Source organism: Culex pipiens, chromosome 2 (assembly GCF_016801865.2).
Source record: "Culex pipiens pallens isolate TS chromosome 2, TS_CPP_V2, whole genome shotgun sequence".
Classification (NCBI taxonomy): Eukaryota; Metazoa; Arthropoda; class Insecta; order Diptera; family Culicidae; genus Culex; species Culex pipiens.
Genome location: NC_068938.1, coordinates 102,050,979 through 102,075,353, shown reverse-complemented (window position 1 = coordinate 102,075,353; position 24,375 = coordinate 102,050,979). Strand labels below are relative to the sequence as shown.

Genomic DNA, 24,375 nt, shown 5'->3' with positions numbered 1-24,375 from the left:
GAACTCATTGTAATTGATTATTCACAAATAAACCGAATTGAAAATTGAAATACTACAAAAAATTATCACAAAGTTGATTAAAAGGATCTCATTTGATTGGAAATTGAATTAATAACGTTTTATAATGTATTTGAAATACCTAGTTACGTTAAATCCCTGAACTGTCACTTATTTGAAGCTCACGCATAGTGTCAAAAACAGGGGGGCGACATCTATATCTCACTACAGGCAGCTCACCAGTGGCCAACACAAGCTGTCAACTTCGGCACCAGAACAACAGGGAAATGTCAACTTCGGCTCGATCACAAAAGAACAGCTGTTCGTTACGGAACCAAAACAAAGCAACTGCCCACTGTAAAAAAAAAGTACAAAAACTACAGGCATAAAATGGATATAAAGTAATTCTTGTTTTTATGTAAAATTTTACCGCAATGTACGTTTAAAAGTGTATGTTTGTGAGGTGATTTTTATCAATTTTTTTGCAAAATAAACTACTAAAGTTGGGATTATTAAGTACAGATCGGGCCGATGACCTAATTTAAAGCTGTACTTTTATCACATGAAACGTTGAACTTAACTACTGTGTAATTTGACTTTTACTACAGTAATTCTTATAACAAAAGTTGAATTATTAAAAAAAGAAATATTTTTGTTTTCACTGTGCGCAGTTTGTGCGCGTTATCAATCTCAATCACCCAAGATGGCGGCCTTTAGCATCCCCCTTGTCAAAACAAACGTTCAATAGTGTGTGTGAGAACTGTGTAAAAGGAGTGTTGGCTAAGAAGGACCCCAATGGTTTGATAACATTTGGTGGCAGATCACAGGGGTCTTAGTGTACAAAATTTTGAATTATATTTTTGAACCAATTTTTTTACCCTCTACTTTTTGAGAAAATTTCTAAATCAAAAAATTTGCGAGATAGGATGATTTTGGCTATTTTTAACCAAACCTCCATATTTTCAAATTTTTTTTTTATCTTTTAACTATTTTTTTTAGTATAGTAAAAGGTACAAAATTTGCGAAAAATGCGAAATGCGAAAGAATAACTTAAAAAATTAATTCATTTTTCACCCAAAACTCAGAGATCCTTTAAACATCAATTAAACAACGGTAAAACCACTCTCAATATCATCCTACCTTCTTCCAGGTCCAAGATCTCATCTCCAACAGCCAGCTAAACATCTGCTCCGAAGAAAAGGTCTTCGTGGCGGTCCTAAACTGGGTCAAGCACGACATCGCCGAGCGCAAGAAAAACATCTCCGAGCTCATGTCCCACGTCCGGCTGCCCCTGGTCAACCGCGAGTTCCTGATGAGCTGCGTCGAAACGGAACCCATGGTCCGGGAGGACCCCCACTGCAAGGAACTGCTTCTGGAGGCGATGAAGTACCACCTCCTCCCGGAACAGCGCAGTTCGCTGGTCAGCCAGCGCACGTTGGAACGACGACCCGAAGGGATGCGACAGTACATCTTTGCCGTGGGGGGTGGGAGTTTGTTCGCGATCCACAACGAGTGCGAGTGCTACAACCCAAAGACGAACGCCTGGATGACCATTTCGCCGATGACTTCGAGGAGGTCGAGGGCGGGGGTAACGGCGTTGAGGAAGTTGCTGTACGTCGTTGGAGGGTGAGTTGGGGGTTTTTGGGGGGTGGTCGGTGGGTTGGGTATTGAAGGTTTGTTTGTTTTTTTTAGGTATGATGGGGAGAACGACTTGGCTTCGGCGGAGTGCTACAATCCGTTGACTAACGAGTGGTGCAACATTACGCCGATGGGAACGAAGCGGTCCTGTCTGGGGACGTGTGCCTTCGACGGGTTGTTGTACGTTTGTGGAGGTTATGACGGAGCGTCTTGCTTGGCAAGCGTTGAACGGTACGACCCGTTGACGGCGGTGTGGACGTCCTGTCCGGCGATGAACACCAGGAGGCGGTACTGTAGAGTAGCGGTTTTGGACAACTGTATCTACGCCCTCGGGGGATTCGACTCCAGCAACTACCAGTCTTCGGTGGAGCGTTTTGACCCGCGAGTTGGCAGCTGGTCAGCGGTTCCGAGCATGACTTCGCGGCGCAGTAGCTGCGGAGTGGCGGCCCTCGACGGGTACCTGTACTGTATCGGGGGTAGCGACGGAACCATGTGCATGCAGACCGGTGAACGGTTCAACCTGCGAACCAACAGCTGGGAACCGATCAGTCCGATGCACTCACGAAGATCTACCCACGAGGTCGTTGAGGCCAACGGGTATCTGTACGCGCTCGGTGGTAACGACGGGTCGTCCTCGCTGAACTCCGTTGAACGGTACGAACCCAAGCTCAACAAGTGGACCATCGTGACGTCGATGCTGACGAGGCGCAGCTCAATCGGGGCTTCGGTTCTGGAGTGTTTCAACCTGGAGCGGGGTCTGCTCCAGACGAGCATTTGACCGCTAGTTCCGGTGCTAGCAACAACGGTCCACGGAGGTGACGGACAGACGACCAGCTCCAACGGTAGCGGGTCGCAGTAGAATCTCGTAACAGTCGCGTAATTTGTAGTAGATAAAATTCGTTCAATTTGATAGCTAGCCAAAGACGTAGAACTGTAGATGTCGCCATCGTCGTGCTTCTTTTGGGTTCAACACTAGTCTGTGTGTAGGAGGATAATCTATTTCCATTGTTTACGGAGGTTTCAACAATTTTTCAAGTATTTTTTGCATCATTTGCTTTAAAAGTGAGTTCGAGAATATCCGTGCTAAATCCTATCAGCAATTTTTTTAAAATCGATTTGACACTTGAAATGGCGCTAACGCCACTTTTAAACAACAATCAAAAAATCATCAAAGTGGCGGCAGATTAAAAAAGAACAGTTGTTCGAAAGTTCGGTTTTGTTGTCATCGGTTCGGACCTGCTCTTTCGTCCCAAAATGGCTTTACCGTGATTGTCAAGTCAATTTTGACAGTTTGAATGGGCGTTAGCGGTTTTTTTCCGATTTTGATAGATTCACATGTAAACCCGTTTTGACCGAAATGTCTGATTCATTCGATACTTTTTAAACTACGATATCTTTCCTTAATTTTCCTAGCTTGAGACACATCTGGTCATATTGGTGTCACCATTTGATCTGCTCTATTCTGTTACTTGGTCGCAAACGTATCATGTTACATTACGAATGTCTATTTTTAATTCCGACAACTTTCGGGAGTACTCTGCAAACCTACTTTCACGTGGTCTTGAGCTCTATTAAAACAACTTCTTCATCATTACTTGGTCTGATGAGAAAATTTTTGATTCCATTTTGTAGTAAACACAACTGTTCGATAGCGCAATCGTTTCACAAATGACGTCTCAGCCCTTCAGAATTGAAGTTGTCGCTCCGGCGTCCCTTCGTTTTTCGTCGTTGGAGTTTCGCGATCAAAGAAGCCCGTTGTTCTTCGATATTGTTCAAATTTATTTACACATTCATTCAACTGATCCGTGCTAAATCCTGTCAGCAAATTTTTTAAAATCGATTTGACACTAACGCCACTTTTAAACAACAATAAAAAAAAAATCATCGAAGTGGCGGCAGATTAAAAAAGAACAGTTGTTCGAAAGTTCTGTTTTGTTGTCATCGACTCGGACCTGCTCTTGCGTCCCAAAATGGCGTTAGCATAAGTGTCAAATCGATTTTGACGCGTTAGCGCATGCGTTTCTGGCATCTTTTTAAAAACATTGAAAACGACAAAATTTGGTTATTTCGCCCACTGATTCCGATTCCACGTAAAATTCAAGATTGATAACAAAATGTTGTTTTTTTTTAATTATCGACAGGTAGCAAAATAAAGTCTCTTTCAATATTTGTTCTTTATTATTTTAATTCATAATTCGACGCAAACAGTTAGGTTTTAAAAGCTATGGTCTTAGAAATCGATATGAAATTATGCAAATAGACTAAATAATATCGTTTAAAATAGATTGTACCAGCGCAGCAACATAGTATAAGCCTAACTAATTGTACTAATCAACAATAATTCTTCCCCCTACAAGAAAAGTACCAGAAGCTTTGGCTAGAACCTTCACTCAACACTATCACTCTGACTACAATCCATCTCCAGCTCCTGTATATTTCTCATTACTATCTGTGATATTCCACACTTGGCGCTATCAAAACTCACACAAAACTCTTAAAATCCTGCATTTTCCAAACCCACCTTGCCCGTGCAATCAATGCTCATCGATGTGCTTTTTCCTCACCCTCTTGATCTGTGAATGTGAAAATCTACCTACCTTCAATGCCTAGAATAATAACGGAAATTTCAAAAAAGGAAAGCCTTACAGTCTTGAACATAAATATGAAAAAATATCACGCTGTGGTCCAAACTAAATTAGGCTATTATAACGAAGGAAAAAAAAAAATTATCGAGCATTCCCATTTTCTCATCTTGCATTTCAACAGTGTTAGAAGTGATTAGAATTTAACATCGAATTGAGTAAAATCATAATAAATAATATTCGTGCGCAGCTTAATAGGGAAATATTAACAAAGCAAAAAAAATTTTTGTCGAAGCAAGCAAAAAAAGAAGCTCATTCTGTCAAGTGCGGTTTAGGAAATTAATCAATTCAGCAAAACATTCCACAAACAACTCACTTAAACACACAAACAGAACTGACTAGTCAGTAAATTCAAACAAAACGAAAGCACTGCCACTAACGATTCAAGGATTTAAAACTAAAGAACTGATTAATGCAACTTTAGTGAATTAATCTTTGAAAAAACTATAGACTGGAATCTACTTCGGGAACGAAGCTACAAATGAAAACACACACACAAAATATACAGAAATTATGAGAGGTAATTTTAAAGCGTAAAACAAAACAAGGAGCAATTCCACGAAGGATAGAGAATCGGTTATGCAAGACTTTAAATTTAATTTAGTTGTTCTCTTCAAGTACGGACTTCAGATTGAAGGACCTGAACTCCAATAAGTTTAACTTGTATTGTTCTTCCATGCATGCGTCGATAATATTTTGTCAACTCTTCTTGAAATTTATCAAGAAACTTTATGAAGCAGTCGTTTTCCGATTTCGGTGGATTCACATGTAAACCCCTTTTTGACCGAATTGTCTGATTCATTCGGTACTTTTTCAACTATGCGATTACTCCTCAACATTCTTTGCTTGAGCAACATCTGGTTATACTGGTCACCATTCGATCTGCTCTGTTCTGCTACTTGGTCGCAAATGTATCGAGTTTATTCACTGACCGAACACTTTCAGGAGAACTATACAAACCTGCTATAATGTAGACTTGAGCTCTTTCAATGCAACTTCTTCAACATTACTTGGTCTGTTGAGAAATAGCTCGACTCCATTTTGTAGTAAACACGACTTTTCGCAAGCGCAATCGTTTCACGAATGACGTATCTGCGTTTCACGAATGACGTCTCAGCCCTTCAGAATTGAAGTTGTCACTCCGGCGTTCCTTCGTTTTCCGTCGTTGACGTTTTTCGATCAAAGAAGCCCGTTTTTTGTTTATTTATTTACACATTTTTTCAACTGATTCAAAATGAGACCTAAAATTTCGTTGTCTAAATATGTTAACGTGAAGGTAAACAAACTCAACAATCTGCTCTCGCACAGCTCGATATGTCAAACAAGAAAACATACAAAACATCGAAACAAGAGGATGTAGCATTGGGTGAAAATTATATTTTACAAAAGTGGAAATCAGTCCAAAAATTGGAAAAGCAAATTTGGAATTATGTTCTGCCGATTTTCATATTCAAAGTGGAATTGCTCCCAACCAGGTCAGACAACAAATTAACCCACTGCAATCTACAAAACCGACCCCGGATGAACCGGGTTCTTTTGATAAGTGTAGGCTATTTTTCAAACCGTAAAAAAGGCATTCGTGTAAACTAATCTATCTTAACTTAGCAGAACAAAAGGATATTGCAAATTACAGTAATCTTAGCAGACAAAATAAAGCTAAATTATTCAAATATTAAATCATCTTTGACTGTCTTCGTTTGAAATTGAGAAAAATCCCGGCTTTCTTTCATTTAAGAAATACACTCAAACAAATTTAACTTTAACACTACTGTCTCTTTATAAAAAGCTGTTACAACACAACATCGATAAACGAAACTATTAAATGCCACATCATCAAGTCCAACAACCCAGCAAACCCACACCTCACTGCGTTCCACTGATCCGCTCGGCCGTCTCCTCCGCGATAACCTTAATCAAACTCTCGTCATGCCCGGGCGGCAGATCATCGTTGCTGCTGGCCGCGGCCAACCGGCTGGTGCTGGCCTCAACTTTCGGAACTTGTCGCGCAAAGAAGCTACCGGACGACGAGCCCCCACCTGGATCAAACGGCAATTTTGAAACGAAACGAAAATAAGAAACGAAAGCAGAGTTAGAAATTTTGTATTATTTGAGCTGATCCAGGTGAGAGCTTGCAGCCACGTAGGAAGATTGTTCAAAGAGGCAGTGTTTCGATTGTTTTTCAACTTTTTTATTATTGTTCTGGAATAAGGTAGCTTATCTACTAAATGCTTTAAGATTTTTTTTTGTTCAATAGGGAAGGGATTGCAACTAAACGACTATAACTCTGGTAGGCACCGCCTAAATGCTAATCAGTTAACGCAGCATTGATGGAGTTCGACGTTACGAACGCTGGGTGGTGAATTGGCGGCTTTACTTATCTTTTAGAGAAAAGATTGATAAACATAAAAGCATTGATTAGTCATGTTAGTTAAGTGGCATGCATATGTAATGTGTTAGTTTTGGGGGCACTATTGTACGTTGTTGAATTTATATCTCACATCTTTAGGACATAAGATATGATGTTTTAGCAACGATGGAATTATTACGATCGATACCAATTATACAGTGCAAATTCTCAAATTCTCGTTTTTCCAGTTTGAATGCTGCCATAACATTTAGAAGCCTGAACATTTCTGAACTTTTTTTCAACGATCAAGGAAACAAACATTCAGTGAATTCTGCTCACCCACACAGGTATTGGCTTAAAACGTTAGCAGAACACACATGTTTTATATCAAACCTGCCCAACGTCCGGCCCGCGGGCCGAATCCGGCCCGTAAAGCCATTTCATCCGGCCCGCGACGGCTTTTCAAAATAGTTCTATGACATGCCCTCAACTCAAGGCAGTTCATGAAATATTCAACTAATAAAATGAGTGTATAAATTAAAAAAAACTGTTTTACTAAACTAAAATTAAACAATTATTTGAATTGTTAAATATACATAAAAAAAAATTTGTCAAAAAATGTATAAAAAGACACTAAATTTAAACTTCTTACAGTTTCTACTGTGTTTACTACAAATTGTTGCTTTTCTGTTTTTAAGAACATGATTCAAATTTATTTGTTAATAAATGAGTAAGCAAAAAATATTGGAATTTTTAAGAACAACTTTTAAAAAGCAAATTATTCATACTGAAAAGAAAGATCACTGCAAATATTTTTCATTTATGAACAAAAAAATATCAAAATGAGTCAAGAAATCAGGGAACAAAACTTTATTTTTTTTCATAAATTTCAATAGTTTACTGACATTTGAAAGTAACGGATTTTAAACTATTCAATATACATTTTTCAACATTTCTAAAATTTGGAGTATTTTTAAAACCATTTTGAAATATTTTGTTATAAATTGAACAACAACGTACAAAGTGTTTTTTTTTTTTGTATGGAGATTTGAATCCAAAATTAGTTTTAACAAATTTTATCATGCCTCATTGAATTTTGAAATATATCGTTGTGTTGACGATATTAAGCTTTTAAAAAATTTGCAACGACAAATTAATTTTTGATATTTTTTTTATAGTCAATGATAAAAAACTCATTTTTTACAGTTATTTTTGTTTTTCTTTCCTTAAACCAAGAATCTTATTTGCAATACTAGTTTATTTATTTGTTTACTTTAAAAGAACCTTTTCAAAATTATATTATGAAAAAATATTGTCTTCTTTTTCAACTTTTGTCAAACATTAGTTCCGGCCCGCCACTCCTTCAGAAAAATCAGATCTGGCCCGCAGGGCCAAAAGGTTGGGCACCCCTGTTCTATATGGTCCTTAATAAACACTTCTTATAAAACAACATCAAGATCAAAGAAGAACAAAAAGGTTAACACAAAGTTAGTATAATACAATTTACAGTCATCTCGCATACTCTGAATTTCCACAACCTTGGAGAACTTTTGCGGTAATTAATTGGTGTTTGTCGCCATCAGTTGGGGAGACTATGGGGCTAAAACGTCATATTTTCTTAACAACTTAAACAATTTAAGGTCGTAGATGGTATCTTTCAATTTTGGGTACAGTCATCCCACATATCCGGAACGGTTTTACAGATCGGCCAATGTTCAAAAAATCATAGAAAATCAATAGTTGAACATAACAATTTGCTTTTACCTTCATGTGAAAGCTTTTCTTGCGATCTTTCGATTGATGTATCGACCGATTATACATTTTTACGTTTTATATCATTTTTTAAAGTAAAACATTGACTCTTGAATTGATATCCACAAATTCAGAACACTCTTTTCTTAATGATGTAAACAAACTTTGGTTCTCTCCAGGAGTACATATTTTTAACAAAATAATGACTTCACACACTGAAACCAATAAAACATAAGCTTAGTGATGTTTTATACATGGTCTGATAACTTATTTTGTGAAAATATCAGTTAAATTCAGGCGTTTCACAATTGTGGGAGATACAATAACATCCCATAATCATGGAACAGGCAATTTCGAAGCAGTGTTTTGCTGCTCTTGATAAAATAGTCTTGAAATATAGTTTTTTGTTCAAAAAGTAGAGAGGAGGCAAATCACGCAAAAGAAAATCGCTCCCGAAATTCTCCAAGAAAATCAATCTGCTGATGATTTTTTGTGAATTTTCTTGTCACCACCACTCAAAGATGTTTATTTCACTTTGTTTACACACATTGCCCATCTACAAAATGTGACAGGTCATTTTTCGAAGTGTGACGTTACACTTGCAAGTGAAGTAGTGAAAAAGATGTAACGCCGAATAATCAAGTTGATGATTTTTTTAGATTCTTTTTACCGATCTTTCGTGCGCGAGAGAGGAGAGCCATGCTCCCTTTCGGATGTTTTCTCTTGATGAAACTCCAAACATTTTCTTTTGATGATGATTATTCCATCGCTGATTACAATTAAAAAAAGTGTTCCAAATATATGAATTGGAAGGGTCAGTGTTTTTCTTCAAAATAGTAACAAAAAGCATTTGAATCTGCTCTCGGTCGATACATCAATCAAAAGACTAACTGAAACGTTTTCAAATATAGGAAAAGTCGAATCATTATGTTAAATTATCGAATTTCTATGATTTATTTAACATTGAACAATCTCTGAAGTGTTCCGAATATGTGAGATAACAGTTCAATTGTTCATTCCTTGTGAAATATTTTTTTACGCTTTTTTTTTGTTTATTTTGTTTTAAAAAAGGGACCGAATTCCCTGGAGACCAAAAGGAGGTTTTCAAACCAAAAACCCCAATATCAAAAAAGTATGAGATTTTTTATCTTCACGCCCTTAAAGTTCACATTTTTGGATGTTTAAATTGCTGAAAATATCATTTTGGGTTATAATACATGATTGGTAAAAAAAACATTTGTCTGCGTTTTTTAACAACTCGTAATTTTCCGAAAATACTATCACCACTTCTAATTGATTTTGGGATAAAGAATCAAATAAAAAAAAAACAAAAAAAAATCCTTTTTCTTTTCATGTTTTGTTCACCTAAATGTGATTGTTTTTTAAAGTAACTTTTTTGGCAGTAGAAATCATAATCTAGCTTGAAAACCTTTGAGTTTTGATTGAAAATATCACAAAATTTCCGATAAAACAAAATTAGATGTTTTTAACTCGGAAGATACGAAAAATCTACTACTTTAATTTAAAATTTGAATAAAATTTAAAAAAAATGCTCAAAACGCTCTGATAGGAAAAATACAGGACAGCAGGATTTAGTGCACTTAGAAGCTTTGGAATTTTAAAAACGATGCATTATGTTTGTTAATCTGTGCCTGTTTATATCCGAAACCAATCAAAAATATCCAAATATTGTACAGGAACGAGGTTAAAACAGCTGTCCCATTTCGCCGCAGACGGTTTTTCAAAATATATCAAATATCAAGTTTTCAGACACTGCACGAGTAAAATATAATCAAATCCATTTTTGAAGCCCATTTTCTAATTTCCAACTTTTCCAGAAACTCAAGTAATATGAATTTCTTACCCAAATGTAAATCCAGGGTGACCACTCAAATCCCTTTATCAAATTCCCGACTTTTTCCCGACTTTTCCAGAACCTCAGAAAATATGTATTTCTTACCTGAAGAATGGTTTCAAATCAAAAACTCTTTATAAAAAGTCAATATAAACCATCGGACAAAATTTCTAAAAAAAAAATCATAGACAGTTTTAGTAAAAAAAAACTTCAATAATAAATTCCTAAAAACTTCACTTCAAAAATGGAACCATCATTTTGATTCAGGGTAAAAACATAAAAAAAATCAGTCTTTGAAAAATAACCGAAAGCTTCACAATACCTATTATTTCAATGGGTATTTTTAAAATTACCAAACATAAGTTTTTTAGAAACTTCGTTTCAGCTGGCAATGAGAAAAATGATGACAAAAAATTAATTACAACAACATTTTAAATTATATTTTTATGATTATATTTATTATCAAAGCTTTAAACATCTTTATAATTACAGTTATTATTCTTTCAAAGAAACTAAAAATATCTATGAATTTGCTTAAAAGATATTTTACCAAGCATCCTTTAAAATTTTGTAAATTTTTGATATTTAATTTTTGAATCAATGTCGATTTATCGAAGTGTCAGTATTTAAATATTTTAACTTTTTTTAAATGAAAAATCCACTTTGATAACGCTTCATATTTTACCACTTATTTTATAGGAATATTTCCAGAAAAAAGTTCTTCAAACTTATTTGTAGTAACTCAAACAAATTGTTATTAATTTAATCAGGCCAACACAAATTTAAATGCAATTTGTCCTTCAAAAATAAAAAAAAAACATTGATTAAAATTTAATATTTGTAAATTCCAGATTTTTAAATGTTTTCAAAGCGTAATTTTTCCATTCTTTTCATTCAGAACGAAAAACCTTTGGATATTTTCGACATTTAAGTTCAAGCTTTATCTATAAATGTGGTACGCATAATCACACAAAGTTTAAGGGAATCAAACATTTGGAAACATCATTTGAAATGACTGAATAAATTTAGTTTAAGATTCAAAAATAATCGCTACAAATAAAAACTATAGCCAATCCGTAATTGTTTTTTTTTTAAATATTCAAGCAATGTGGCAAAATTAAACAGAAACATAACTGTACGCTGATGTAATCGTCGAAATTAAACTCTTTTTCATATTGGCTTTGTTGTTGTTTAATGTTAGATGTTACCATTTGCTTTATAAACATGGTCAAGCAATCTGTTGATTCATAAAAAAAATATTATAAAAAATGTGTGTCAAGTGCATGCCACCATAATCATTTAATAATATTTATAAAGATTTTTAATGTCTTAGATAACCTTTTCATTCCCATATAGATTGAAATAGTGAAAATAATCCGAAACTTAAAGTTAGATGCTGAAAACGAATTGAGTGAAATTAATATTTCAAAATTATTCAAGAGTTAGAAAATATTTTTCAAACAAGAATGCTTAGAATTCCAGACTTTTCCCGACTTTCTAACAAAAAATCACATTTCCCGACTTTTCCCGATTTTTCGTAGATTTTGGCGAATTCCCGACTTTTTCCCGTCTTTCTCGATTTCCCGACTTGAGTGGCCACCCTGTAAATCGAAAACTGAAAAACTATTGAAATTTTTTGCTAAAAATAGAAACCTTACTGATGCAAAATACTTCAAAAATAGAAGCACTCATAATTAAGATTCTGCGAGCAAACTAAAACAATAAAAAATAACTATTTAAAAATACATAAAATTGGTTCTGTTATAAATTTTTTTAAACATAAAGTTTTGTTTTTGTTGGCAAAAAGTTGAATTAAAAAATTTCAATGTATTCTTATTATTTTCTTCATTAGGGGAAATATACCCATTTTAAGCCTAATAAGCGGTCGTGTTTGAATGATGCTGGATAATCTGGAGTGTTCCTTGGAATTCACTAAAACCAAGTACACCAACGAGTAGAGCAACTTTTTGTGAACATTTCTGTTTATTTTCACTTTTATTAAAAGTTATGCTATTCCTTTTACAAGCATTTAAAAAAAATATCTCAAAAATGCATTGGGCCACGCCCATCTTTCTATTTTCAGTTTAGTTCTTTTTTTTCTTCCAGCGCTCTTTTGGGTCTGCTTACCCGAGTAGACGGAAATAACTTGGAAATAACATTTTTTGATATTTGAAAATACTAGGCCAATAACATTTTATGTTATTTATAACAAGATTTGTTATTCGTCGTTATGATTTTTTTGTTATTGGATTGTTATTGTGATAACAGACTAATAACTTTTTAAGTTATTCTTCGAACAAATCTTTGTTATTATTTTTTGTAATTTTAACAACTGATCCGATCATCCCAATAACAGTTGGAGTTATTCTTCCATAACAAAAAATGTTATTCCAAAGTTGTTTTGGCTTTCAACCAATATCAGACCAATAATAAATTTTGTTATGGTAACATAAACTGTTATTCAACCCTTATGCAAAAATGGATTTTTCAGGAAGATTCCATAACACTTTTTGTTATTTTAACAGAATTTGTTATTGAAATGGCATGAATTTTGTTATTACCGTCTGCCCGGGTAGTGCTGCCAAAATTGATGAAATTTTAAGCGAACACTCACGAAAAGTAGCATTTATAGCGAAAGTTTCCTGGCAGCACTTGCCCATCCAACAGGCGCTGCACCAGCATGTTGGTGGTGTTGGTGGCCACCCTTTGTTCTTTATTTGCCTTCGCTTCTCGCTGGGTTTTCTTCAGCCTTCAATTGGAATGGGTATTCAAAATTCAAACGTCAGAAGACTTAGCGCGTTTGTTTTTTTTTTTTTTTTGATAGTGCTTGCTAATTATTTACATTTTTCGGGATTATTTTTCTAGTGAGTGACTAACTAATGTGCAAAAGAACATGTTGCCGGTAGTTGGAAGCAATTTTATATCTTAAGCGCTTTGAAATGAATCTATGACATTTCCCCGAAACCCATATTACCGAAGGGACATTTCTCCGAATGCCACTTCCCCGAAAAGACACTTCCCCTAATAGTCATTTCCCCGAATTCCATTTACCCGAATTTCCCATTTCCCCTAATCGTCCACATCCCCGAATGCCATTTTCCCGAATGGGCCACAATCCCGAATGCCACTTACCCGATTAGTCATATCCCTGAATAGTCATTTCCCTGAATGCCATTTTCCCGAACGCGGTCAAGCGGAAATGCCCGGTGCCCCGGAGCGCGCGCTCCTGGGCACCGGGTATTTCCGCTTGACCGCGTTCGGGGAAATGGCATTTTAAAAGAAAAAAAATGATGACAATTTTTATCACATCAAACTACATATTTAAAGGTTCGTAATGGCCTTGAATGATCAACTTTCTTTTTGGCTTCATTCAGAACAGACGTAGCATTTAAGGGGGGATTCAATACAAATTCCAATACAATGAATATTTTTACAGACTTTTTTTTATACATATATTCTCAAAACAAATACTTTTTTCTTATAGACATGATAATAATAATGCAATAGAAGTTTTGTTATTTTTTATGATTCAAAAAACATACCGTGCGATTTTCGTAGTACAGAACCCCGTACACACTCATCATTTTATTCACATTGCTGGTTTGGGATTTGGCGAAAAGTATAATCAACAAAAACTTTAAATAAAATTTGTACCAGCCTTATGTACCTATTTGTTCGATTTTTGTGTTCTTGAACAAAATTCGAAAAAAGACAAATTTCCTTGCAAATTTCTCAAAAACAACATCTAATTATGCGGTTGAATACAAATGTTAATTGAACAAAAAAATCGAGTACAGTCCAGACTTGATTATCCGAAGGCTTCGGAAAAATTTCACTTCGGATAATTGAATCACGAATTTTTTTATGATGCCTATTTTTTTTATTGTCGAGCGTATGTCCCCTAAACTACGTTAAAGTGATTTAGAACTTTGAAATCCAAGGCCAATATGGCGGTGTTGAAATATTGAAAAAATGCATTTTATTATTTAATGATTGCATATTCAACTATTCAAATTTTACTAAAATGGGGTTGCAGTACTCAAATTTGATGTTTAAAACAAGAAAAAGAAAAAAACGAAAAAAAAAATTGTTCTTGATTCGATTATTCGAAGTCTCATACAAACCTTCGGATAATCAAACTTCGGATAATCGAAACTTCGGATAATCGAGGCTTCAGATAATCGAGTCTGCACTGTAATTGGGTCCCAAAATTAAGCTTAAATTTGTGATATTATTGTTCACAACGATATGGCTTATTTTTCTAAGTACAATGACCCATTGAACGACCGCAAAGGATTTAAAATGGATTTTTAATTCAATTTTTAAAAATTCACTTCACGGCCCTTCTTGGCAGAAAAGCTTCTACTTGACAGCTCGTTCCAAGGGGACCATAGTGGATCCATAGAAAAAATGTTGTCTTGTCAATAACTTTTTTAGAAATGGTTTTTAATCATGTCCCGCATAAACGAGAACTTTAAAAAAACTTTGTGTTAAATGGTTTTCTCACCATTTCAGAGATTGTAACCACTATTTGAAAAATGGTAGGAAAACCTTAAAAATACCATATCGGAAATGGTACCCTACCATTTATCATAAAGTTCGACCATCTGAATTGAGGGTGGTTAGCAACGGTAACCTTAAAAATCCTCGAACAACGTTTCGTCAAATTACCATTTGTGTAATGGTAAAAATAAAGTAAATTTTCGCGAAAAAGCGACCTTTTTCTCTCGGTTTTTACTGTTTAAGAAATGGTTTTTAAATAGTATTTTAAGGTTTTTCTTACAATTTTTAACCTTGCGTCTACTTTTTTAGAAAGGGTTTGTAAATGGTTTTTTAGGGTTTTTCTTGCTATTTTTACCTAGCGCTACTATTTTGGAAATAGTTTTCATATGGTTATTTAAGGTTTATCCTACATTTTTTCCCAGTTTCACTATTTCAGAAATAGTTTTCAAATGGTGAATTAAAGTTTATCATGCAAATTTACTACTTTTTGAGAAATAGTTTTGAAATAGTTTTTAAAAGTTTTTCTTACATTTTTTACCTACCTATTTTCTTGAGAATTGTTCACTTTTTGACGGATGGTTCACAACAATAATCTTTGAACTTTTCGGTTTTAATTCTAGTTGACTGCTGATTCTGTTCGGTTGATCATACTGCTAAAGTCTTCCAAACCTGAAAAAATAAGAAAAAAAATCACAAAGTATCGAGTAGAATGTAACATTCAAATATGTGTACTTATCTGATGATTCAAATGATTGCCTTGATTAATGCGAATCGTGCGTTCGCTTCGATTTTGTTTTGTCGGTCGGCTACCGCCAAGATCTCTTTTGATTGCCGATCGAATCCTCTAGCACCAGCTGTTCCGTTGTTTCAAGTTCTTCACGGCGCTGAAATGATCAACAAGAAAAATGTAAACAAAGTATCTGGTAAATCAAATGATTTGTTTGAAAATTATACCTGCGCACAAAACGTAAACAACGACCAGCCGCACAAACGATTCACTTCAGACTGTTTTTGCCTGCGCTTGCCTGCACTAGCGCAGGTAACGAGTGTAGCGAGAGAAGAGAAACGAGAGAGTGCGCAAAAGGCAGATTATTAATACTGTGGCTTGCACGCTCTCTCATTTTTTTTTCTCTTGCTGCGCTCGATACTTGTTCTCGCAATTATGGGTTAAATCCAAAATTATTATTATTATATCTAACTATTGAAAAACGATTCGCTCAAACAATTGAAATAAAGTAACAAACATGAGATGATTTATGAATTATGAGCCATTTTGTTCTTGTGCTCCTCAGTTTGTTTTCTTTTTTGGTCAATTAAAATTGATAAACTTCGGATTGGCTTTCTTAGGCAGCTCGAAATGGGGGTAACGTACCTTCATCGCGGTCGTTTTTGGTTCATCGTTTCACATCGCTCCAGATCGCGCTCTTCGTGGTCAGATCTAGAGACCCAAAATAGGGAGACTGGTCTAAGCTTCCTAAATCGATCTGGCAACGTATGCTTTGAGCTTGGCAACACTGATAAGTTTTGCTGGGCGTAAAGGCAAATGCTCGTTTGGATACGTCAAACTCGCGTCTGTTTGGGTACGTCAAATCTGGAGTTTTTTTTTATTAGGTCCTATAAACATATGAAAGACAATAGTTTATCGGTCCTTTTCAAAAAAAACTCTGGAAATTCACTTCGTCCAGTCTCCCTATTTAGGATCTCTAGTCAGATCGTGCTCGAATGAAAATTTTCATTCAGGCAGTCAGAGTTGCCAGAAAATATTCGTTCTAGCAGTTTCTCATGAAATTGGGCGCACTGCTTCATTGTTTACTTTTGTTGATTCGAGCAGCCTGATGTAAATAAACTGAATTTCTAGTTTTTTCAGGACGGATTGCGGCAGTTTCGTGGAACGGGATCGTAAAGGCGTTAAGCCGGAACCAGGCCGGAACTATTTCGCCTGCGTTACCCTGGAGTGAAATGCTTCGTGTTTTATTAATTGTTTCCTTTTGTTTGGCGAGACGTACTTCAGCAGGGGAGCGATGGTGATGACGGAGATGGTACATCGACGGCCGCGGCGCCGATTTAGCATGAAATTCAGTTGGAGGCGGAACCGGACGGAAGTTGCCTGCCATTGCGACGAGCAGCTAGTCCATCGTAGACAGTTTGCTGTGGCTGCGAGGGATGACTAACATGGCACGAGTCCTTCTTGAATTTGTCACTCCCGATCGACTCGGAAAAACCGCAACCCCCGATCCGACGACAATGCAGCACCTAACCGGACTACGGACATGTCAACTTCCGGCGGATCCACCGTAAAACCACTAAGCAGCCGTAAATGACGTCACATCAAGAATGCGAATGCGGAAACCAAGGAAAAAGCAGAAAAAAAAAAATCCAACAGATCCACTTTTGCCGCACCAGGTGTCAAACCGGAAGGTGACGTCAAAGGCGCCAACGAATCGGACAAGGACGACGTCGGCATGTCGGACGCGGACGTCGAGGACAGTCTGAACGACGATTTGCAGACGAAAAAGATCGTTGACCAAACGAAGGCGGTCCGTAACATTCACGCTTTTTTCACGTGCCGGAGAATGTGAACAAAGGAGGCGAGTCGAATGTGGTGTGCGAGTTGTGTCTGAGTGCCGAGAGCGTGGCCAACATGATGGAAAGATGAGCATAGAGCTGCAGGAGCATAGAGTGCAGATAACGAGTATTCGATCCAGTCCTGCCCGAACGCGTTCATCAAGATTGAATTGACGGCCGGGAACAACAAAATTTGCTGCGACGCGTGTACCAAACAGATCAACAGCAGGCCGTTTACGACCCTGGCACGCGTGTAAAGGTGGTGCTGGTTGCCTTTAGTATTCGTCCACGCAAGCACAAGTGTCCAATGGCGCAAGACCGTCGGTCCGTACCGCACTTATCACAAACCACTTACAGCACCAGAGCTATGACCGGTCGCGCTTTGCGGCCTCTGCCTTCTAGGACGCAGCCGGTGTAGCTGACCTGCTCGTCGCGATACCGGAAGTGCCCACTGCAGATGCGAACCAACGCGATGCCGAGCAACTCTTGCGCGAGTAGTTTTACGAAGGTGGATTTGGAAAGGGCGGACCAGCACAACGCGGAGATCTTAAAGTGGCTGCTTTTTAGGACCTTGTAGATGGCCAGCAGGATCTTTTGCTCCAACACGATGGAGCTGTTCGAACAGAAAACGCACGTCGTTAGGTCCAGTTTTTAATGTTTGAAGGCGACAGAGGCGAAAAAAAAGTGCCGTGCTCGGTTAAGGTGAGGCCGGCATCGCGGTGAAAGAAGATCCCGAACGTTCCGGCCACTACGATGCAGTAGATGGTGGTTCCATTGAATATTCGAGCGAGCTGGAAGGCGCTTGAGTTGGCGATTAGCATGACGATGCCAAAGCAACAGAGGGAGGTGACGAATAACCAGTCGGATGGCAGATTTGACGGAAGGTAGGCGGTAAATTTGACCCAGATTTCGCGGCACTTTTCGGGGATGTCTTTGAGGTAGTGGAGAAGGTCGCAGGAAAAGCTCTGAAAGGCGGTTGCGCGGTTTTCTCCGGCGTACTGCTGGAAGTAGTTTTGGGTTTGGCACCGCTTAACTGTATTTAAAATGTATAAAACGCTTATTTTTTTAATCAAATTGTATTTTAGATTTGGTGATTTTTAGGTAAAGCCTGAACCTGAACACGACTACAATTACACTTTCAAATGCTGCTTCAAGTTTTCACTGAATGCGCGGCTGCTGCACCGAGCGGGTGTCTTTCTGAGCTGGTAACATGGTGTTTCTGGTTGTATCAGCAGTGTATCCGATTCCACTGGCTCGGATGCGGCAATTCTTGGCCGATCCCTTGTGCAAGCTCGCGTGGATTACCTCAAGGTGAAGCATGTCCAAGATCTGACGGTTCGAGTCGAATGTAACCAGATGGCCAGCGGCGGCCGCTGCTTGCCGAAAATTACACTGCTAGGCGTCGGCCAGTCCGTCTTCGATCGGCAACGACGTCCCTGACATCACCGACCCTTCGCGTCTTGCGGAACGAGTTCATGCCGATTAAGTTTGATTACGCGTCAATTCCTGATGATTTTTAGAGAATCGTTTTGAGATTTAGCAAGATTATTACAGTGTCGACTTGCTTACACTCGGGACGTCGGTGCAGCCGTTGAGAGCGTTGATGCAATCGATCTACTCGGAGTTGTAGATGGTTACCCGCGAGCCGTCCGCCGCACCAAACCGCCATCCGAGTTGAACGTATCGAGGGATTAGTTCAGATAGGTTAGATTTCGTCGACGCACTCTCAAAAGATTCGCGACACATTGATCAGTTCGGCGTCTGAAAAGTGTGCAATCAAGAAGAAGAGCGAGAATGTTAATTACGACAGTCCTCAATGTTGGGCAGTCCTTAACCACTGAGGGGTGGCCGAGCAGCTGAGCGAAGGCGTATCCGGCTTTGCGCGATCCGCTGCAGGATTTTTTGGTTGCAAAGCATGTTCAGGGCCAGCTGGTTGAGCAGGTTCTCGTGGTCAGAACTGATGCTGCTGTTTTTTCTATCAGCCGTGGCCACTGTTACAGCTGCTCCATGCGGTACAGCCAGATCAGTTCTGTTGTTGCTACTGGTCGTTGTCGTGGTATTGCCTCCACCTCCGTCACTCGAGCTCGAGCTGCTTTCATCGGAAACCTTCTGCTCTGGCACCTTCTGGCCCTGCTCGTGGCCGTACTGGTTGCCGTGGTCGCAGGTGTGGATGCAAAACCACCGATTCAACACGCCAGTTCAATCGATTGTGCGTCCAGCTAACTGATTAGGTTGTTCGTAGTCTTGATGACGTTCGTCGGCACCGATGTGATGACGTAGGAACCATATTGTTGGCCGCTGGTACTGGTCGGCTTTGGGCTTGGAAGCTTATACGAACACCATAACCGGGAAAGAAAGAAGGAATAGCATGGAAGACCAGAGATCGGGTAGGATTTGGGCTCAAAGAATGCAGTTTCATTCAAATTAGCGAGTCCGTTCTGTAAACACAAAATTATAATGCTACAAGAAAAAAATGTTTTACAAAAATTATTTGAAAAAAAAGGTCAAGTATTGTGGACGATTTTGAAAACGTGACTATTTTTCAAATGGTCATAAAATGATTCTATATGGTACTCGCGAATCGAGGTAAACCATTTGAACTTCAAAATAACCTAATGATATATGATAACCATTTGAGTAAACATCCTCAAATAGTTTTTTTTTAAATCATCAAGAAAATTGTTGACCATTACAAACATTTAAAAAACTCTATAAATAATGGTAACCATTTGATAAATAGTCATGAAGGTCCGCCAGTTGAACCATTTGAACATTAAAGTTACCTTATGATTTAGGGTAACCATTTGAGAAAACATCTGCAAATAGTTTTTTAAAGTCATCAAGAAAATTGTTTACCATTACAAACATTAAAATAACTCTATTACTAATGGTGACCATTTGACAAATAGTCATCAAGGTCCGCCAAATAACATTATTACAAATGGTGACCATATCTCATAAGGTTTTTTTAAGTTCCACACTGCAATCGATATAGTTTTCGTTTATCCGGGGTTTCTTACCGTTGTTCATAAAAATTGATAACGGGCTTTACTACCCAATTTACAACATTTAATCAACAGCATACCCGAAAAAGCTGTTTGTTCGGTAAAATTGAGATAGAAAATATCTGTTTTTCATGGAAAAAGGCTTTAGCGAAAATGATGATTAAGGGATATGAAAATTCGGGAAGATTTAAATTTAAATAAACGGCAATTGGCGTAAGTGTCACTTCGGGGAAATGGCATTCGGGGAACTGGCCGATTAGGGGAAATGGAATTCGGGGAAATGGCCGATTAGGGGAAATGGCATTCGGGGATATAACCGATTAGGGGAAATGATATTCGGGGAAATGGCATTCGGGAATGTGGCTGATTAGGGGAAGTGGTATTCGGGGATGTGGCCAATTAGGGGAAATGATTTTCGGGGAAATGGCATTCGGGGAAATGTCATTCGGGGAAATGAGCTAGACCCTTTGAAATCGTTAGCGCAAGTGAAAAAATATTGATGGCGACTTTCGTTAAGCAGTTAACCTCTGATCTTGTGAGTGGATGTGTGTGCCACCAAAATGATGAGAAATGGTCTCGCAAAATAGAAATTATGATCAAAAGTGCATTAAATTTGATCATTTTGGCCAGTAAGCGGCATACATTTGCGTGCTTACTCGAGGCGGTGCTGTTGCTGGTAAGTTTACAGCCTAAATAGTATTTTTGGAGCTTTAATCGAGCATCAAACTCTCCATATGACGAAGATAGGTGTTTAATTAGAAAGGGTGTATTTCCCCTATTTCTTGTAATTCTAATCACGAATTCGAGATCCGTTTTTTGATACCTCGTGACGGAGGGACGGTACGACCCCTTCAATTTTTGAACATGCGAAAAAAGAGGTGTTTTTCAATAATTTGCAGCCTAAAACTGTGATGAGATAGAAATTTGGTGTCAAAGGGGCTTTATGTAAAACTGGACGCCCAATTTGATGACGTTCTCAGAATTCCGAAAAAAACGTATTTTTCATTAAAAAAAACACTAAAAAAGTTTTAAAAACTCTGCCATTTTCCGTTACTCAACTGTAATTTTTTTTGGAGCATGTCATTTTAAGGGAAATTTAATGTACTTTTCGAATCTACATTGATTGATAGAGAAAGCAAGCAGCAAAAGCGGTAACAAGCACAATGTCGAAGATAAACTTTAGCTTAGAAAACTCACAAATCCTACCTAGCCACAACGCTTCCGAAAAGGCGCAACGGGTCGCAGTCGGGTTAGTCAAGCTCGCCATCATCGATTGTCATCTTGCCTGCGGGCAGCATTGAAATACAACAAACAGAGTGTATAATATTCGACGCGCACTTCAATCGTGTGCCGTTCGAAGCTTTATTCCACAGAGCACACTTTTGTACACGGCGCGCGTAACTCAACTGGGATTTGATGCCTATGACTTACTCGAAAAAAAACTAAAAAAAAGATAATCAACTGCCTTCCCGCGCGCACGACGCACTCTTAAATGCCTTCGCAAAATTAATTTCGATTTGGAGGACCGATGCGTCGACCGATTGGTACGGGAAAACCGAATTTGATCACAGAGAATTTTTCCGTCAACCGGCGACGTTTCAATTTGAAAATGCGTTTTTTTTTTATAAGTGTGAAAATGCGGGGGAGATGTTTTCTTATGGATGATTTGTTAGATTTGAGAGGTGCGTCTCTCGCTTTTACTATTTCTTACTTGACACTTTCTTCGACATGTCGTCGAACTCGGCGTCGGAGATGTTCAGCATCAGACTGTTGGCGGAGAGGTAGACGCGGTTCTGCGAGTTGGCGATCTGTAATGGAGGAAGAACGGGGCGTTGGTTGAATGGCTTTGTTTAGGGTTGTTGGGGTTTGTCTTACCGTTCGGGCAATGTTCTGGGCGGCGCGGATCTTTCGCAGCTTGAGATAACCGGGATTTTGGCTGACGGCCAGACCCAACATCTTGGCGGCTTCGGCTTCTCCCTCGGCCTGGACAATCTTCTGCTGGCGTTCCTGTTTGGCGCGCTCGACCAAGAAGAAGGCACGCTGCGCTTCCTGCTGGGCGACCTGTTTGCTTTCCACAGCGGCCGTGTACTCCTTGCCGAAGCTCAGCTCCGTCAGCGACACGTCGTCCAGGATGATGTTGAAGTCCTTGGCGCGTTCGACGAGCTCGCGACGGATCAGCAGCGAGACCTGGGCGCGCTGGGTGATCAGCTGCGACGCGTTGAACTTGGCCACCACGCTCTTCAGCACTTCGTTACAGATGGACGGGAGCACCTTCTCGTCGTAGTCGAGGCCCAGCTGGCGGTACATCGTGGGCAGGCGGTGCGCGTCCGGACGGGACAGCACACGAAGCGAGATGTTCACCATCTGCAGATCCTTCGAACCGGTCGGCGAGGAGATCTTGCGCGGCCGCGACCGGATGTCGTAGATGATCGGGTACTGGAACCAGGGCACGCGGAAGTGCAGCCCTTCGCTGTACGTGTCGTCGCCAATGCCACCGATGCGGTTGAAGATGATCGCGCGGTGACCACCGTCGACTGCGGAGAAGAAATATTTTGAGCAATTAATGTCATACTTTTGAATTATTCTTCTAGCTTGATAACTAAAGTGCTCTAAAACGCCGACAACAAGAGAGAGTGCGGTCTGTTATGTAACAACAATGTCTTGTACTTATGGTACAACAAGAATTAAAGAATATTCTAAGAACTATTTTATTCAAGCAAAACATTTACTCGAAGTAAATTTAAAAAGAAAATCAATGTCAACTTTCACGTAAATTTGTCAAATGTTGTGCAATTCAATGTGAAAACGCCATTTAGTAAAATTCTTCCAGATCATTTCTTTGAGGTTATGTTTCGACTCCATCGGGTAAATATTAACCAGAAAACCCGGTCTCTTCCCGATTCCCCCTTCGGAAATCTGTCTCACCTGTGTACATGGAGTTGTTGATGCCGTACACGGCGGCACCGACGGCGGCCAGCACCTTCAGCCCGGTGGTCAACCCGGGTGGGCCACCCTTGCCGAACTTTCCGGCCAAATCGTTCAGTTTGCTCTGGGCCATCCTTCACTTCGTCTTCACCTTTGGTTTTACGCAAAAATAACAACTTTCACGCTGTTGAATGAAAAGATGGTGGAAATTAAAGTGAATTTCAAACACTCGGAATGATGAAATTTCAACTTACATGCTGAGAGGATGAAAAACACGGGTGGATCGCAGGAAAATTCTCACACTTATCTGAAACCGACTGGCTCGGTTGCGTGCATAACAACAGGGTGACCCAAAATTGAAAATTTATTTTGAAGGCGAATGTCATGACAAACGTCACTCGGGTGTATAACAGTTGCAGGGGTGGATTTAAAAGAGTTTTTGATAATTTGGATCTCGAAGGGTCCACGAATGGATGTTATTTGAGTAATTTGTAATTCGCGCAACCTTATTTTGAATTTGGCAATCTTTCGTCTTCTAGAGATTGCGAACTTAATGATTGTACCACAAAATGAATTATGAAACACATTTGATTTAGACCAAAAATTCTTTCAGTGGCTTCAAGAAGGCAACAACCGGCACATGTTGATTCATTTTGGTGCAGAAATTCGTTAAATTGAATTCAATACAGAGCATTTTAGAGTGATGATCATTTTTTTCGAAAATGATCAACGGCTTCACATTAAGCATTTCAAAAATATAGAAACATCAATAATTTTTTTTTTATTGTTGAGCATAGAGCTATCTAAGCCTGCTCTCACGCACACTAGCACACCATTTGTTTTGCTGGCGGGTACAACCTCAATCTTTTTCGTGTACGTACATGCAATACATGCGCACGTAGATAACTCTATTAATGCCAGATTGATACTTCCAATCCAGCATCCTCTCGAGGCTGTAAGGGCGTAGGTTTGGAGCACAGTGCGGAAATTTACGTTTTTGGATATTTCTGATTGTATTGTGGATTTAGCTGGTAACTGGATTTTCTGGAATCGATCATTGGAAACGGTCGTGGATAGACCTAGGGTTTCCCAATTGGTGTAAAAAATTTCAATAGGGTCCTAAAGCCCTACGTAAATTTTGATGTA

At 38.6% G+C, this 24,375-nt stretch overlaps 2 protein-coding genes across 5 annotated transcripts in view; one reads left to right on the top strand and one right to left on the bottom strand.

The window, feature by feature from the left end:
* LOC120431287 (kelch-like protein 17) overlaps positions 1–4,290 on the top strand; it is a 47,110-nt gene extending 42,820 nt beyond the window's left edge. The window contains exons 8-9 of the mRNA XM_039596427.2: positions 1,148–1,623; positions 1,690–4,290. Coding sequence (XP_039452361.1) covers positions 1,148–1,623; positions 1,690–2,413 — 1,200 coding nt within the window. The 3' untranslated portion in view covers positions 2,414–4,290. The remainder of the gene's footprint in view (positions 1–1,147; positions 1,624–1,689) is intronic.
* A 1,739-nt stretch (positions 4,291–6,029) lies between these two features.
* On the bottom strand, positions 6,030–23,634 carry LOC120431290 (prohibitin-2). 4 transcript variants are annotated; one of them, XM_039596431.2, is made up of 6 exons: positions 23,484–23,634; positions 23,230–23,413; positions 22,180–22,838; positions 22,016–22,112; positions 21,511–21,589; positions 6,116–6,313 (listed from the first exon to the last, which is right to left on the bottom strand). In XM_039596431.2, the coding sequence occupies exons 2-5, from the start codon at positions 23,360–23,362 to the stop codon at positions 21,555–21,557; spliced, it is 924 nt and encodes a 307-aa protein (XP_039452365.1). In that variant the 5' UTR covers positions 23,363–23,413; positions 23,484–23,634; the 3' UTR covers positions 6,116–6,313; positions 21,511–21,554. The 4 variants fall into 4 exon arrangements, with proteins under 4 accessions (XP_039452363.1, XP_039452365.1, XP_039452364.1 ...); XM_039596430.2 differs by lacking the exon at positions 6,116–6,313 and adding an exon at positions 6,450–6,655; XM_039596429.2 differs by lacking the exon at positions 21,511–21,589 and having other exon boundaries at positions 6,030–6,313.
* Between the last annotated feature and the right edge of the window lie 741 nt (positions 23,635–24,375).

What these genes read in the sequence shown, in the direction of transcription:
- LOC120431290 (XM_039596429.2), bottom strand. Translation starts at nt 23,362, where the DNA reads ATGGCCCAGAGCAAACTGAACGATTTGGCCGGAAAGTTCGGCAAGGGT. An exon ending in CCCAGAACATTGCCCGAACG is followed by an intron (nt 22,113 to 22,179) that starts GTAAGACAAACC and finishes CCTCCATTACAG; the next exon opens with ATCGCCAACTCGCAGAACCG. An exon ending in CATGTCGAAGAAAGTGTCAA is followed by an intron (nt 6,314 to 22,015) that starts GTAAGAAATAGT and finishes CGTTTGATCCAG; the next exon opens with GTGGGGGCTCGTCGTCCGGT.